Genomic DNA, 14,775 nt, shown 5'->3' on the forward strand with positions numbered 1-14,775 from the left:
GAACACATTATTAAAACTGTATTCACAGCATTGAAACGGTAAATGAAAAGCCTAATTTTAAAGTTAAGCATGACTTTTTGTTTCGCAATAATAGTGCAATTTAACTTGATGACGCAGATCCGACTTTTAAGATTTAATCTCTATAAGCAACATATTCTCTAAATCATCATCGATAATTGTGCAAAATCATGTATTACCGACAAAGGGTTTTAATTACAAACTTTGCAGTTTAGTGGAAGCTGGTAAGCGTTTGGTTTTAGTGTTTTTGGATTCGATATCCTGTGCAGGTACATATTTTTCTCTGAGACTATATCTATTTTAATCTTTTCCAAATATTTCAGTTCAGTGATTTTTTAATGTAATTATATTTTTCGAAAATATGAAACTCGGTGAACATGTCCCTTAAGGAACTGTTATCTGATTATAAGACACTCTGTCCGAAGTTCATTATGTTAACATGAAGCATTTTGATACTGCGTGCATATTTATAGGATGCAATAAGGTAAGTTATATCACAATACGTTGTGTTAAATTTAAAAATAGAAAGAGGTTAGTAAAAATTACAAAACATATATATTTGAATACCCAAAACTTGTCATATACGATTTTTCGTGCGGTTTTAAGATAATGGATAAAATCATTCTAAAACAATTGTAGCATACTTATCGAACAACATGACAATACGGGATACTTTGTTTATGATATCTCTTTGAGTGTCTAGACAAGGATCTTACAACAGGTAAGGATCTTATTCCAATTACACAAATTCCTGTGCCGGTGTTAAAAACTATTTGGTGATCATATTTAAATGAAATCAATTTACTTTTCTCTTTGATTACTTGTATTTTATTTAATTTGTAACACGTAAGAAGACAAAACATAAAACACAAAAAGTAATAGAAACATGACTTTAGCTTGAGTAACCACATTGGAACGGTAAACGCATTTGGGGTTCAAATTAGTTAAAGGGCAAGTTTAATTTAAAAAAAATGCTTAAGTACTTCAAAATGCAATCAAATAGAAAAATGTATAAATGTAAAAACAATACCAGCATAACTGACGTCGTTTTTCAAATCTGGTCTGAAAACCTCAACGTATATAGTGTGTATTTTCATTTGGATTTTCTTTACAGCTAGATATGGGATTGTGTCATTTTACTAAATCTGAATAAGTGAGTCAATCAGTTAATTTGTTTTTTAAGTATGGTAATAAGACTATTTACTAAAGCTATGTTTGTTGTTATTGTTTTACAGATTACTGATTATGCATGATATAACCATGGGTACAATATTAACATGTGCGGTATTACAGTTGCTGTAACAGTGACTCTGGGGCCCTTTTGATTGGCATCATAGCCCTCTTATTCAGCATAACTAGTCTGCTCTGTATTTTTGTGGGTCTTATTTGCATTTGTACCAAGAAATGTTGTCGACAGCATGCACAATCAGCTCCTGGTATGTGTATTTTCTTACAAAATGTGCATTATACTCGAACGCAAATATTCAATTAACTGATGGAATAAAACGGTCATTGCTATGCATTGGATATATGATGATGATAAGAACGCAAGACACATATATTATGTTCATTCTTTATTTTCATAGTGCTAAATATAAATTATGTTTTTCTTCTATTTGTTGTGACAAATCTCCAATTTACAGGCATGGCGTTTGTAAGTGCTGTGCCTGGTTACCAGGGCTATATGCCACTTATGCATGGCCAGCCAATTACGCATACTCAAGCCGCTGTGCATGGTCAACCGATGATGAATAATCAACCTGCTGTGCATTATCAACCAGTTAGGCATGGTCAAATGCAGCAGACAATAAGCAACAGAGACGTGCCTCAACAATCATCCTCTTTGTTTGTACCGGAGGCGCCATCAGAAGCCAGTTAGGTTGTGGAATGTTTTAAGCATTTTTTCCGCTAGTAAATGCATGCACCTTAATGGTAGTATTGCGTATATAACTTGCATATACATTCGGCTAAATTACAATTTTTTGTTTGCTTCGGCTGTTCAAACAAGTTATCGTTGATGCTTCCTAATGTCAATTTCAGTCCCTCCATGAGGTGTCTTCTTTCATGTAATTGAGAAGTGCGTGCAAAGATTTTGATTGCTTGCTGAATTGTTTATTCAGAATACTAGGGCATTCGACTTTTGTGGTACTGATGTAGGGGGCAGTTTACGACCTCGTAGATCTTGTTTTCATGAACTGCGTTGTCATTGTACAGGGAACCAATAAGACATTTGAGGATACTGCGTGCGCGCATGCGCCCCAGTGCGTATGTATTTGCATGCGCAAGTGCGCGGCGTTTGTGTGTATCTCGCGCGTTTGTGTGCATTTGTGTGCATTTGTGCGCGTTTTACGTTTGTGCGAATTCGGACTCTGAAGCTGTTTTGTGCGAAGACTCGGGATGTGAACCAGTATCAATTACTATTTTACTTAAAAAAATAATTAAAATTTGAACGATATTACTTCAATCTGCTGATAATTGAACTTCGCAAGGTCAAATTGGGAAAAGATTACACTGAAGAAACCTGTTAAGTAAGGGGACAAAGATCTAAACAAACCAGCACCGATCTGGGATGAACTAAGTCCGCCCGGATGCGCAGCGAATGTACCAAGCACTAATGTAGCTTGATAGCTATACTCAAATTTGTCTTGATAAAGTGATGGGTAACTTACAGAGAATGAACATTTTGAGCCCAAAGTAATTTTAAATGAGAATTAAAGCACGTTTATTATGCAGTGTAAAATTTTGGATTAAATGTGAGGTATGTTGGAAAATTAAATTTATTTAAGCTAGAATGTATATTTTCAATACTATAAAGGAGTCCATCGTGTGGTCCTGATATATGACTACACTCGCTTACTTTTATAAAGATCAACATTGCTAAAATAAAACACAAACAAATGTTGTTGAAAACCTTATGAACTACGTTGTTTGATTTGTACTTTGTTAAAAATGGTTGATTTTGAGTTCTTAGTTTTTTCAACATAACTGTGTGCAACTGCTGCACTTAAAAACAAAAAACATATTCTTAATACGATTACCCCACGACAGATAAGCATGAAAACACAATGCTTAAAACTGTTCAAAAGATGTAGATTAACTTATCTAACAAAGGTATATGCATGAAACACATTCATACATAGATGCAGGTCTGTCTTCACTTGGCGGCACAGACGGTACGTGTCACCCCCAGTATGCAATGTTTATTCAATACAAAGGAAAGTTTTACAAAAACACGAATAATTTTTTTACCAGTATCATTTACCCAATACAAGTACATTCAAGAGCAATTCGTTTGTGTGTGGTGGCGGGTGTGGGGGTTTGGTGGTCACATGTGCATCCGACTGGTCCGAAAATCGAATTTTCACGTACACACGCAAGTGTGTGGTGCTTATTATCACTATCGATTATGCTTAAGAGTACTCATTTAAAACGGCATAATGCAGAGCAAAAGGGGCCTTCATATTCGCAGATGACACCTCACATGTAATTGTCGCGTGAATTTAACATTGCTGTAGGAACACTATAGCCATGTTTTGTTTGTCTTGTATCAGCACTTTAATAGGTGACTTACGCAGACATCATTGCATCATCGACTTTTCGAAAATAGAATTTAAACGTTTTGCTGTTCGCTTTATAGCCAGCAGTAAACCAAGCAGTACGGTATGCAAACATGAATATCCAATATGTACGGTCTTAACTTTTTATACTGAAGAACCTTTTGGAATCACGATGGAATCAACATTTGGTTATTTCCTATTCAATCAGTTCGTTTCACGCACATATTTTTAGATCGGGTGCTTGAATAGGAAAAGTTAAGACATGGTATGACATACTTAAACGTTTTTCAGATTTTGTTATGGTTTGCCCCTGAATGAGGACATGATACGGATACTAAACATGTAAATATGTAGTAATAAACATAATGCACATTCTTTTCAATAATAGGTTTTTGAGACCAGCCTTTTTTCTCATTTCTTGAACACATATATTTCGTCGCATCTGTTATGGATGCCATGCCTTATGTTCTTAAAATATTGCAAGAGCTCGTGAGTTCATACTTCAGATCACGACTTTTATTACAAGTTATATGCATAAAAGTGTGCGATTACTTTGCCATACTATGTGTTAAAATAAATGGAAACAACACATACAAAAAGCATCGTTACGTTATTCGCAGAAAACTTATGTATGAGAATTAAAAAATTAATAAGAATGTTAATGATTAAACACAAACACCCAAATTAGTATTTATATAGATTGTCTTACAAAAAATCATATCTGTAACACTTATAATGTATTGTAAAAACGTCTACTTAAAGTTTTGCACATATCTAGGATCAACGGTGATGCTGTCATCAGACCCGGAGTCAGAGTCATGCCGTGACCTTTTACGAGAACTATTTGCTGGTGTCATACCGTGTGACGACTCGAATGAGTTATGTAACATTTCGTGATTTGTGTCCATTTGTTCTTCTGTTCCACTATCGACAGATAGTTCCTCTGATGAAGCTTCATAATTCATATCGGATTCTGAACTGTCCGACTCAGAATCTGATTCAAAGGGTCTTCCAATTTCGTATCTCTGTAAGAACAAGACTGCGTATAATTTTTTATTCATGTTTGATGTGTAATACCACATCGATATAAGCCTTTTTGCGGTGAATGCTTTATGATGTTCATTAACGTTTAATGACAATATCCACAAACGTATATGGGAATAAAAGTCGAAGTGAAGTGAACCGATATTCAGTAAACCTTAATGAGCGAGGATTCAATGTATTTAAAGAAATTAAAATGCTGAATACCATATAGTAATTGTTAATAAACATACAGTTTACCAACATTGCAAAAATCTTCAACTTTTGACTTCTCAGTCACCGGCATCTTCTTTGCAAAACTTCGGTACATGTCAAGAAATTTCGACTTATGGTGTTCCGACAAAGGAGCGCCATCTAGAACTAATCCATGGACATCCCTTAAAGTATTCATATATGCTTTTTGTTGCTTGCGGTTTTCTTCATCTACAAAGTATAAACTTAAATTAAAACAATAGCGTCGCAGAAAATCATTACGTTTATAAATTGCATTGTCGTGCATGTTTTACAAAACTTGAAAATATGTATGACGTACCTAATTGAATTTTCAAGATCCATTTGTGAAGCGTTTGAGCTTTCATGAAGTAGGCATCTGTAAGTACTGTATGAACGTCGAAGTGATTTTTCACAAGATGAATTGCTTCATTGCGGTCATCTAATGCGTCTTTATATCTTGATAGTCGCTCCAGCGCCTTAGCCCTGTAGCTTAATTTCGCTTCAAACTGGGGCCGATAATGTCTTCCCATGTTTCGATCACGTTCAATCGCTTTATTGAATATATCCAAAGCCTCAAGATAATATGTTTTTATCTCTTCAGGTATAAATAGTTCGTCCTGAAGAAGAGTTTCTGCCTTTTGAAGTATTACAGTTCCAATATTAAATTCATACACAGTAATGTACGGGTGATCCTTATCCTTAATATACTGTCTCAAAATGTGAACAGCCTTTCTGTGGTGAAAGTATGCTTCGTCGTATTTATGCACATCAAAACACACGTTTCCTTTGAGGTTTTCAATATTTGATATAAGAACTGCCATGTTTGGGTCTTGAATTTCTAGCTGTTTGCTCATTTCCAATGACTTATCTAAAATTTCAATAACCTTTGTTTCGTTGATCGGTATATCTTTCAAACGTAGCAAGCGACTCTTTTGAAATAGAATATTAACTGTTATATTTTTCTGCATTTCATGATTACTCAAAAGTTGTAATTTGGTTTCGATGTCATCAAGAACTCGTGAAGCTTCACTTAAATCTTTAGCAATCAAGAACGCTTTCATTGCTTCTAGTCGCCAATAACAATACGAAGAATAGTCATTTACCGCCAGAAAACTCTTAGAAAACTTCTCGTAAAATCTTGACCTGTCGTTCGGAGACATTTTCACACAATCTGCAACTTGTCCTAAGGCTTCGCGAGCACCCTCCTCTTCATAATGTTTACTATCTTTAATGTCTAGTAATGGAACAATTTCCAAAAACTTGTGAAACAATTCACTGTTTTCTTGCACTGCAGTTACAGATTGTGTATAGTTTTTATCAAATTGCCCGATAAGTTTCTTGATTTTGCATTGAATATACATACAAAACCGTTTGTTTGCATTCATCATCAGTTCAGGTTTAAACGTATTTTTGTGAAGCCATTTATTAAAGAACTGTACGATTAATGGATGCAAAGAGTAACGAACACACTTGCGATCAAATAGTAAATCACCTACAGCCGGTGCTTCCGGTTGAAGAAACTGGCGTAAGACCAATTCCGACATTAATCGATTCAAAGGCTCTGGGCTCAGATTCAAAATTGTCTCTATACACTCTAAATCAATTGGAATAGTCCCAACCACTGAAAGCATTCTTAGAGAGTGTTGTAAAGACGTAGAAAGCTTATTAAAAGCATAGCCTATGCATTCGAACGTTCCATGGAGTAATAAGCGTACACGATGCTCCAACTCGCTTACGGATAGTTTTATATCGTTATCAGTGCTTAAATCATTCACCAATGCTACGGCGACAGTTTTAATTGCAAGAGGAACGTTGCCACATTTGTCAAGCACTGCCATCTTATAAACTTCCGGTAACGATTTCTGAAATAGCATTACAAATATGTTAAAAATAGGTTAATATAATTTCAAATTAATTTTACCACTATCACATGAGTCGGACGTTTAATAAAATAAATATATAGTCTTGAAACGTACTGGCTTGCAAGACATTTCCAAAAGCTTTTCAGCGTCTTTTGGTGGCATTGGCCCTAGCTGGTAGTGGCGCAGATCTCCTTCTATATTTTCAAGAGGTAATCGTGACGTCATTATCCATTTGATTTTATTCTGCAGGCACAATTAATGTATTGTAAATGACATCCAAATGCGAATACTAGATACGTACATTACACAAAAAAGTGAGAAACACATAATTTAATAAGTACTATCATGTCGAAACTGAACAGCATTTAGCACATGGAATTTTCCAAAAGCACTTACATTATTCCGCAAAAGAGAACTCATAGTAGACTGGAATGGTTGTCTTTCATTGTCATATACATTCTCTACATTATCCAAAAACAGCATGGTGTTCCCAGCGTCTATAAAATTAAAACTGTAGCTTACACAATCAAAGACATTAAAAATACTTTACTTGGCAATTCTATTTAGCTATTTTTTGCAAATCTCAAACGCTGTATTGGGTAGCCATATAAAAGCACATATTACCACAAAGATTCAAAACATGGGTTGTTCGATAAGGAAAACACTTATATTTTTATTTTTAAACTGTTAATTAGTCTAAACAAGCAAACCCGTTCTAAAATACAACTATGATCACTCTTATCTTTTATTTGTCGTTATTGCTCGAAACGATATTAACAAAAAATAATGCAATCGTGTATTTTAAAATTTTACCGAGAATATTAATCATTATGTTCATAATTATATCTAGAAGCGATCACTGCCTCAACTATTTGACGTCATTTCCGTCACAAAATAAATAGAACTGTTCGTTAGAAGCATATTGTTAATTTCTCAACACAAGTAACACGTGCTAAACCGTTAAAAAAACTCGTTAAACAAGTCCGCGCAATTATTTTGTGTTCATGTCTTAAAACGCGCTAAAAGATACAATGGCACTGATATGAACGGGTAAGTAATAACATACACATTAAGCTGGGTTCCCACTGCCGATCAGATCAACTCGATCAAGCCCGACCAAGCGGTCGGGTACTGGTCTGGTTCGGTCGGCATGAGTGATCGGGGGCGGTCGGGTAGGTCGGCATTGGTCGGGCCTCCTACCCGATATTTTTTTACATGTCAAAAAATTTCGAGTAGCGGTCGAGTAGGAAATGGATCGAGAAGCGCTTGGCAAGTGGTCGTGTATTAGTCGAGTAGAAGATCGAGTTGATCGTGAAGTAATCGTGTGGCGATCGGATTGACATCTTTTACACGATCTCTACCCGATCCGCTCGACCTCTACTCGAGTTATTGTAGATCGCAACACGATCCACTCGACCTCTATTCGATTTGATGTACATATTTACTAGACTGCTACCCGACGGCTACTCGACCGTACACGATCACTTCTCGATTGCTATTCGACCATAGACGACCTCATGTCACTTAAACAAAACTCACATGCAAAACGACGTGCTTGTCTCTTATAACCTTCTTAGAATCGGACGAGTAAACATCCAAAGATGCCAAGAAATGGCAAAAAGGCGACTGATACTGCTAAAACTAGTACAAAAATCCATGATGATTGAAGTGATTAGTGAACAACAATGTTTAACGGTTTTATTCTCAAAGTTTCAATAAACGACCGTTCGCGCCTTGTACGACTGTAGTACGACCATCACGATCTGGTCGAGAGAAGATCTGGTGGCGATCGAGCTGAGGTCCACTTGGTCGAGCTGAGATCGTATAGGGCTCGCGTATAGGTCGAGATGATCGAGCGGAAATCGGAAAGATGGTTGAGTGGACGTCGTGAATGAGTTGTGTGGGGGTCGTGTGTTATCGACAAGAGGTCGAAAAGAAGTCGTGTATACCCTTTTAGTCGAGCTTGGTCGGGAAATTTTGATGATCGGGATGATCGAGTTGATCGGATCGGCAGTGGGAACCCACCTTTATTGATTGAACGTTTACTTGATTGTCATGAGGTCTATCTACGGTGCGAAATACGATCGGGAAGTGACCACTGTTAGGTTACTGTTAAGAGTGTCTATAACATGGCTTATGTTCATGTTTTAATTGTGAACTATTACCTCATTGTCGGAAGTTATAGTGACAAATAATACGCTATTCTTGTAACAATTCCTCTTTTCAACGATTTAAAAGAAATGATATTAAATAATGTAATAAAAACGAGCAGTTACAAAATAAACACACAACCGTAATGTCCTTCGTACGTGCGCTTAATACGTAATGATTCATACAATCCTTTATTAACAGTTTATTTCGAAATAAAATGCTTTATGATGTAACCCTTCCGTATGATTTACATTCAAAATTATATTTGGTAATCTGTTTTACTATATATAATTTTCACAAATGATAATAAATTTATAATAACTCAAAATGTATATCCGCAAGAAGCTCTTAAAGGGGCCTTTTCACGTGTTAGTAAATTGACAAAATTGAAAAGAGTTGTTTCAGATTCGCAAATGTTCGTTTTAGTTATGATATTTGTAAGGAAACAGTAATACTGAACATTTACCATGCTCTAATATAGCCATTATATGGATCTTTTGACGATTTAAAAACCTGAAAATTAAAAAGCGTTGCAACGCGAAACGATTGAATAATTTGGAGAGTTCTGTTTTTGTCGTTTAATTTTGTGAAACTACGAAGATTGCTTATATAAAGTATAAAATACGTCTGTCATACATATTTGGCAGGATAGCGGAGCGGTCTAATTGGTTCAGGACTCCAGTGGTCACTGATTCGAGCCCTGCTGAGGTTACTTTTTTTCTTTTTTTTTAAAATTTTATTTTGTTATTTGATTATTTGATTTTTTACTGAAGCTTTTTATATCCCATGTTTACTTCAGAACATGCCAAAATCTGTGAAAAGGCCCTTTTAAAAGAAAAAATACCGTCTTTGCAAGCCTCAATTAAGCAAACTGCTACTGTTTCAAGGTTCACATCATCTCCTTCATCTTCGATGAACGATTCATTGAACTGTTTGAAAATCAACGCCAGCATTGTGCGCATACTGTTAGTTTCTCTGAAACAATAATTTAGGTTATTTTTTAATATTATGTATTATATATTCCACAATTGTTTCGAACGAGTCACAACAATCCGAAATGTGATCAAGAAACCATAATACATGTATTGCAAAATGAAAATACGCTGAAATGTTAACATTTGGGGTAAATCTTGATAAAACGTACGACTGTGTAGCATACTTACACTTTCATTTTCACTTTCTTTAATGTTTAACACACATAAGACTGATGTGGCATACTTAAGGTTCAGATTCTTTAATGTTTATCAAACATACGACTGGAGTAGCACACATAAGGTTCACGTTATTAATGATAAGCAAATATACGACCGACGTATAATACTAAAGGTTCACTTTCTTTAATGTTTAATCAAACATACGACTGATATAGCATATTTAAGGTTCACTTTATTAATGTTAATCAAACATACGACCGATGTGGCATACTTATGGTTCACTTATTTAATGTTTAATAATACGTACGACTGATGTAGCATACCTAATGTTCACTTTCTTTAATGTTAATCAAACATACGACATATGTAGCATGCTTAAGGTTCACTTTATTAATCTTAATCAAATAAACGACCGATGTGGCATACCTATGGTTCACTTTCTTTAATGTTTAATCAAACATTCGACTGATGACGCATACGTAATGTTCACTTTCTTTAATGTTAATCAAACATACGACTGATGTAGCATAAATAAGGTTCACTTTATTAACCTTAATCAAACATACGACTGATTTAGCATACTTAATGTTCACTTTCTTTAATGTTAATCAAACATACGACTGATATAGCATACTTAAGGTTCACTTTATTAATCTTAATCAAACATATGACTGATGTAGCATACTTAAGGTTCACTTTCTTCACGGACTTTTTCATATACGTCCAACGTGTACACACTTCATTAATCAGCGTTGTTTTGCCGAGACCACCTTGCCCATACACGCAGACCCCTACAATACAAACAACGTTTTTCTGTACAAATTAAGAGTAAAATTCATTGTATATATCGTCTGTATATGTTACTCTATAAATACTCTACTATTTAGTTGATTATTGTTTTATTTGTAAACAACACAATTTTTGTACAATTTAATATTAAAATAATGAATATCTGATAATCTGCATGTGATCAATAAATAAATAAAAAAAGGCAATATGATACTCAGCTATATGGACTCACTTGTAAATTACAAAAAAAACTGTAAAGTAACGTAAATCAAACATTATGTATGTCTGTCTGTTATGTATATACAGTTCTCCTTGTCTTTTATAAATTGAACTGACATCATTTCACTTATAAGGAAAATGTGACAGTAAATTAAAAAGCATTTTCAAGTTTTCAAAACAACCTCTCCGCTTTTCAAGTTCCCTTTCCACATCTGCCAGCTCCTTTGTTCGTCCAATCATATCCACGCGGTTAAAGCATCCTTTTGCCATAAAGTATTTACTGATATAGTCTGTAAACGGTTTATATGACGTTGTATTGTGCAATTGCATCTCACCGAAGACGTGTGAAAGTATGGTTAAGACCTGTGATGTCGGCATATTATTTTCCAAGCACTCAAGTAAATCTCTAGGCATCCATTGTTCATCCATGATTTCATAATACTGGGACCCGAGATGGTGCTTCATTAACCGCAGCATCTAAAATAAATTTGAGCCTAGCTCTGTGAAAAGGGGGTTTCATGCGTGTCCGTTAAGTTTCGTCGTAGATTAGCTTGTGCTGTTTGAACATGCTAATCAGGGGCGACACTTTCCGCATACACTGGGTTTTCGCCAAGAGCAGTGTTTTAAAACGAAAATTCCAAACTAAACGGAAAGTGTAGACTTGATTAGCCTGTGCGAATTGCAAACGCTACTCTGGGACGACACTTTACGCATATTCAATGTCGCATAATAACACATACACAAAAACTCACAGAATAGTTTATTTCAAAGTCCATACACTACAAGAATATTTTTTTAAACATTTTCAGGACTTCCGTAAAGGGCGTAAGCTTAGTTAACACGTAAACAAAGAAATGATATGTTCTCTGCTATGCTTGGTTATCTACTGTGCTTCTTGCTAATGCTGTTCTCTTTAATATATGTGCAGTTACAAAACGATAGGTAAAGACATCGTCAACCGTAATGCAATTGCAAGCATGCATCTACTGCCATAAAATCAATGTTATTGTATTCTCTCTGGCTTATTAATTGAAGCTAATAATACTATGTGTCGCATATGTAAACGATTTAACCACTACGAAGAATTACATTTCAATAATATTATATTAAATAGACATTAAATGTTTTGTTTAAATAATTTATAAGCTCAACTAATTTACTTCACACGATTGTTTTTGTTCAGCACTTAAATTTCACCGTTATGTTCAAGATATTCAACCTAAGTGTTCCTGTGTGCATGTTCACGATACAATATACGGCGTCTTCGTGTATAATATACATATCAACAATTGTTATTTAAAGAAACACCTCGTTAAAAAATGACCTATTAAAACGCTAAATGTATCATTTTATTTTAAGATTTAGATTGAAGTTCCATTGCCACCAGAAATGTCACACCAGCCGATGCTTTATGAATGCAAACAACACAAGTACACATCTATTTCAATCAATTTGAATGCTTGCATATCGAACACAATTGTTAAATTCTGTTTGCACTTTGACTTGACTTTGAAAGATCACTTTGTACTGTGTGGTGATTACTGTCTATTACTGTTGGTTTATTAGATTAATGAGTATCTTACAATAAAACCAAGACGATATGTTTTATACAGTTCGGCAGATATAGCTCGGTTGTAACGTATAATGGTCTCATTTAAGTTATTGTTCTATGTTGTTTTATTGCGGAATAACAACGTTATTTGGAGTCTTCCTTTTTACAATGTACCACCGTTGTAGAATAACGTAATTACAACGTTATGTAATTCGTAACGTTGGTACAACTTTTTTCCAGCGTGATTGTGTTAGCTGGGTTAGCCCATACAATACACAACTTGTTTAAATCATGCTTATTCAATAAAATGTGACCTTTAATTACACACGTTTGACAGCGTTTTACCAACGCATATTTTCACGGTTAGTAAACATAGTGTTTTTCTATTGATTTGCAATTAATGGTTTGCTCTGAGTAAAATTATGTCATTCCTCAGCGAGACAGGTATATCGGCGTGTATCGATTTACAAGTGTGCATTGCTACCTGAATGACAACTTTAACGTGATAACTTAAAATAACCAAAAACGTGTTGCTTTAAATGTTTTGACTTTGTTTAAAGCTTACATTTACATGAAGGATATCTTACATGCAAACTGAAACATCAAATAAGTAATTTTGTTATGCTTTCTGTTTTATTTTTCATTCGGTACATCATTTTACAACAAATACATTTAAGAATATTGTTGTCAGTCTTTTAGCTATAAAGTGAGCGGTTATCGTTTTAGGCATTTAAATGGATTAATGGTTCTTACCTGGTATCGCTGAGCCGTATCTAGTTCGCTGTCCAGTTTGTTCTTAAGGTCTTCCAACACGTTTAATTCTCCCGAATTATCCATTTAACTTAACTCAGAAACCCACTTTGATGCGGTTGTAGTCCCTTAGAAAATCATATTTAAAAAAAAAACTTCTTACTAGATTCAATTTTTAAAGACTCAATTTTCAACTCTACGATACGTATATAGCAGCAGACAGCATACAACCTAAACAGATTGCGAGCTTTATGCTGGTTTACTCTAGCCATTTTCCATTTTGCTTTTGAGCAGGAAATGGTTAACTTGTTTTAAACATGTACGCAACATTCGATGTAAACTGAAAAAAGTGTATTGCACAGGCGATAAGCGACAGTTAAGAAATTATAAACACATTAAAGCACAGTACAGTTAACTCGGCGCATTGATAAGCGTGGTTGAAACTTGATATTGTGTAACGTGGGTACGGAGGGCTAGATTGCCGTATGTAAACTCACTGTGCGATAATTATTTAACATTATACATCTTAAGTGTTTTTTGATGAAACATTATTCGGTAACTTTCAACCTTTGCTATCTCAGGTTGTAACACACTAAATAAAAAATAAACATTACTTTTATATTTTGGAAAACATGTTCTGTTGTTATTGTTTTTTCCAGAATAAAACGTTTTCATTTTCAACGAAAATATTTTGTCATATGATAGCTGATTGTTATTACATGTATACAGCACTGAATAGATTTTTCAAAATAAATTGTGTTTTTTTCTGGATTGCGTTTTATGTATTTCATTTGGAAGCGTCTTTAATTCACTCCGTTTATCTTATCTGATCTATAATTGCTTCGTGCACATTGTACTACATGTACATGTATTTTCTAATTCTCATGCGTGTTGCAGATTATCATACTTCTGCGATTTGATGCATGCGTGTTATACCACGAGAGGCCTTTTTATTTTATGTTTGAATGTTATTCGTTTCTTTGATAAAAAAATAACGCAGCGATTAAAATACCATCAATATAAATACGTGAAACTCAAGCTGTTGTAGCAGTATTGCATTCTTATTATATACATTGTGTTGGTTCTTAATTGAAGGAAAGTCACCGATTGACAAAACAGTACAAACCAGCACAATACAAAACAACATACACACATAGAAGAGTAAAGCTGGGGTCACCGCCTTGGAACGGTCAATGCAAAGCATTGGGGGTTTAAACCTGTTTTAGAGCACTCAACCTCACACTTGGCCCAGCAATATTTTTGATACATATAAGTGTATATTATCCTCAAAACATTGCAACTAAAAGGGAATTAAAACGCATTCAATCAAACATACATTTAAACAATAATGCATACTGTTTGTTCCGATGTTATAAATTACATTGTATTTGACACGCATGAGGCTCTTTATACCTGAAACTAAAGACGGTAAAGAAAGTATGAGTGGTTTATTCTTCAAATTTAAGATT

At 34.7% G+C, this 14,775-nt stretch overlaps 1 protein-coding gene across 3 annotated transcripts in view; it reads right to left on the reverse strand.

Annotated features, from left to right (window-relative positions):
• Positions 1-4,069: 4,069 nt before the first annotated feature.
• The window catches only part of LOC127855786 (uncharacterized), a 44,724-nt gene continuing 34,018 nt past the window's right edge, over positions 4,070-14,775 (reverse strand). Inside the window, exons 2-10 of one of the 3 annotated variants that reach the window (XM_052391595.1) lie at positions 13,310-13,434; positions 11,187-11,481; positions 10,682-10,787; positions 9,687-9,817; positions 7,088-7,188; positions 6,806-6,934; positions 5,149-6,691; positions 4,861-5,039; positions 4,070-4,600 (exon numbers count right to left, since the gene is read on the reverse strand). In XM_052391595.1, coding sequence (XP_052247555.1) covers positions 4,328-4,600; positions 4,861-5,039; positions 5,149-6,691; positions 6,806-6,934; positions 7,088-7,188; positions 9,687-9,817; positions 10,682-10,787; positions 11,187-11,481; positions 13,310-13,393 — 2,841 coding nt within the window. In that variant the 5' untranslated portion in view covers positions 13,394-13,434 and the 3' untranslated portion in view covers positions 4,070-4,327. Of the gene's footprint in view, positions 4,601-4,823; positions 5,040-5,148; positions 6,692-6,805; positions 6,935-7,087; positions 7,189-9,686; positions 9,818-10,681; positions 10,788-11,186; positions 11,482-13,309; positions 13,435-14,775 lie in introns of those variants that run through there. The other 2 variants (XM_052391596.1, XR_008037738.1) reach the window with 2 other exon arrangements.

This window comes from Dreissena polymorpha, chromosome 13, assembly GCF_020536995.1.
Source record: "Dreissena polymorpha isolate Duluth1 chromosome 13, UMN_Dpol_1.0, whole genome shotgun sequence".
NCBI classification, from domain to species: domain Eukaryota; kingdom Metazoa; phylum Mollusca; class Bivalvia; order Myida; family Dreissenidae; genus Dreissena; species Dreissena polymorpha.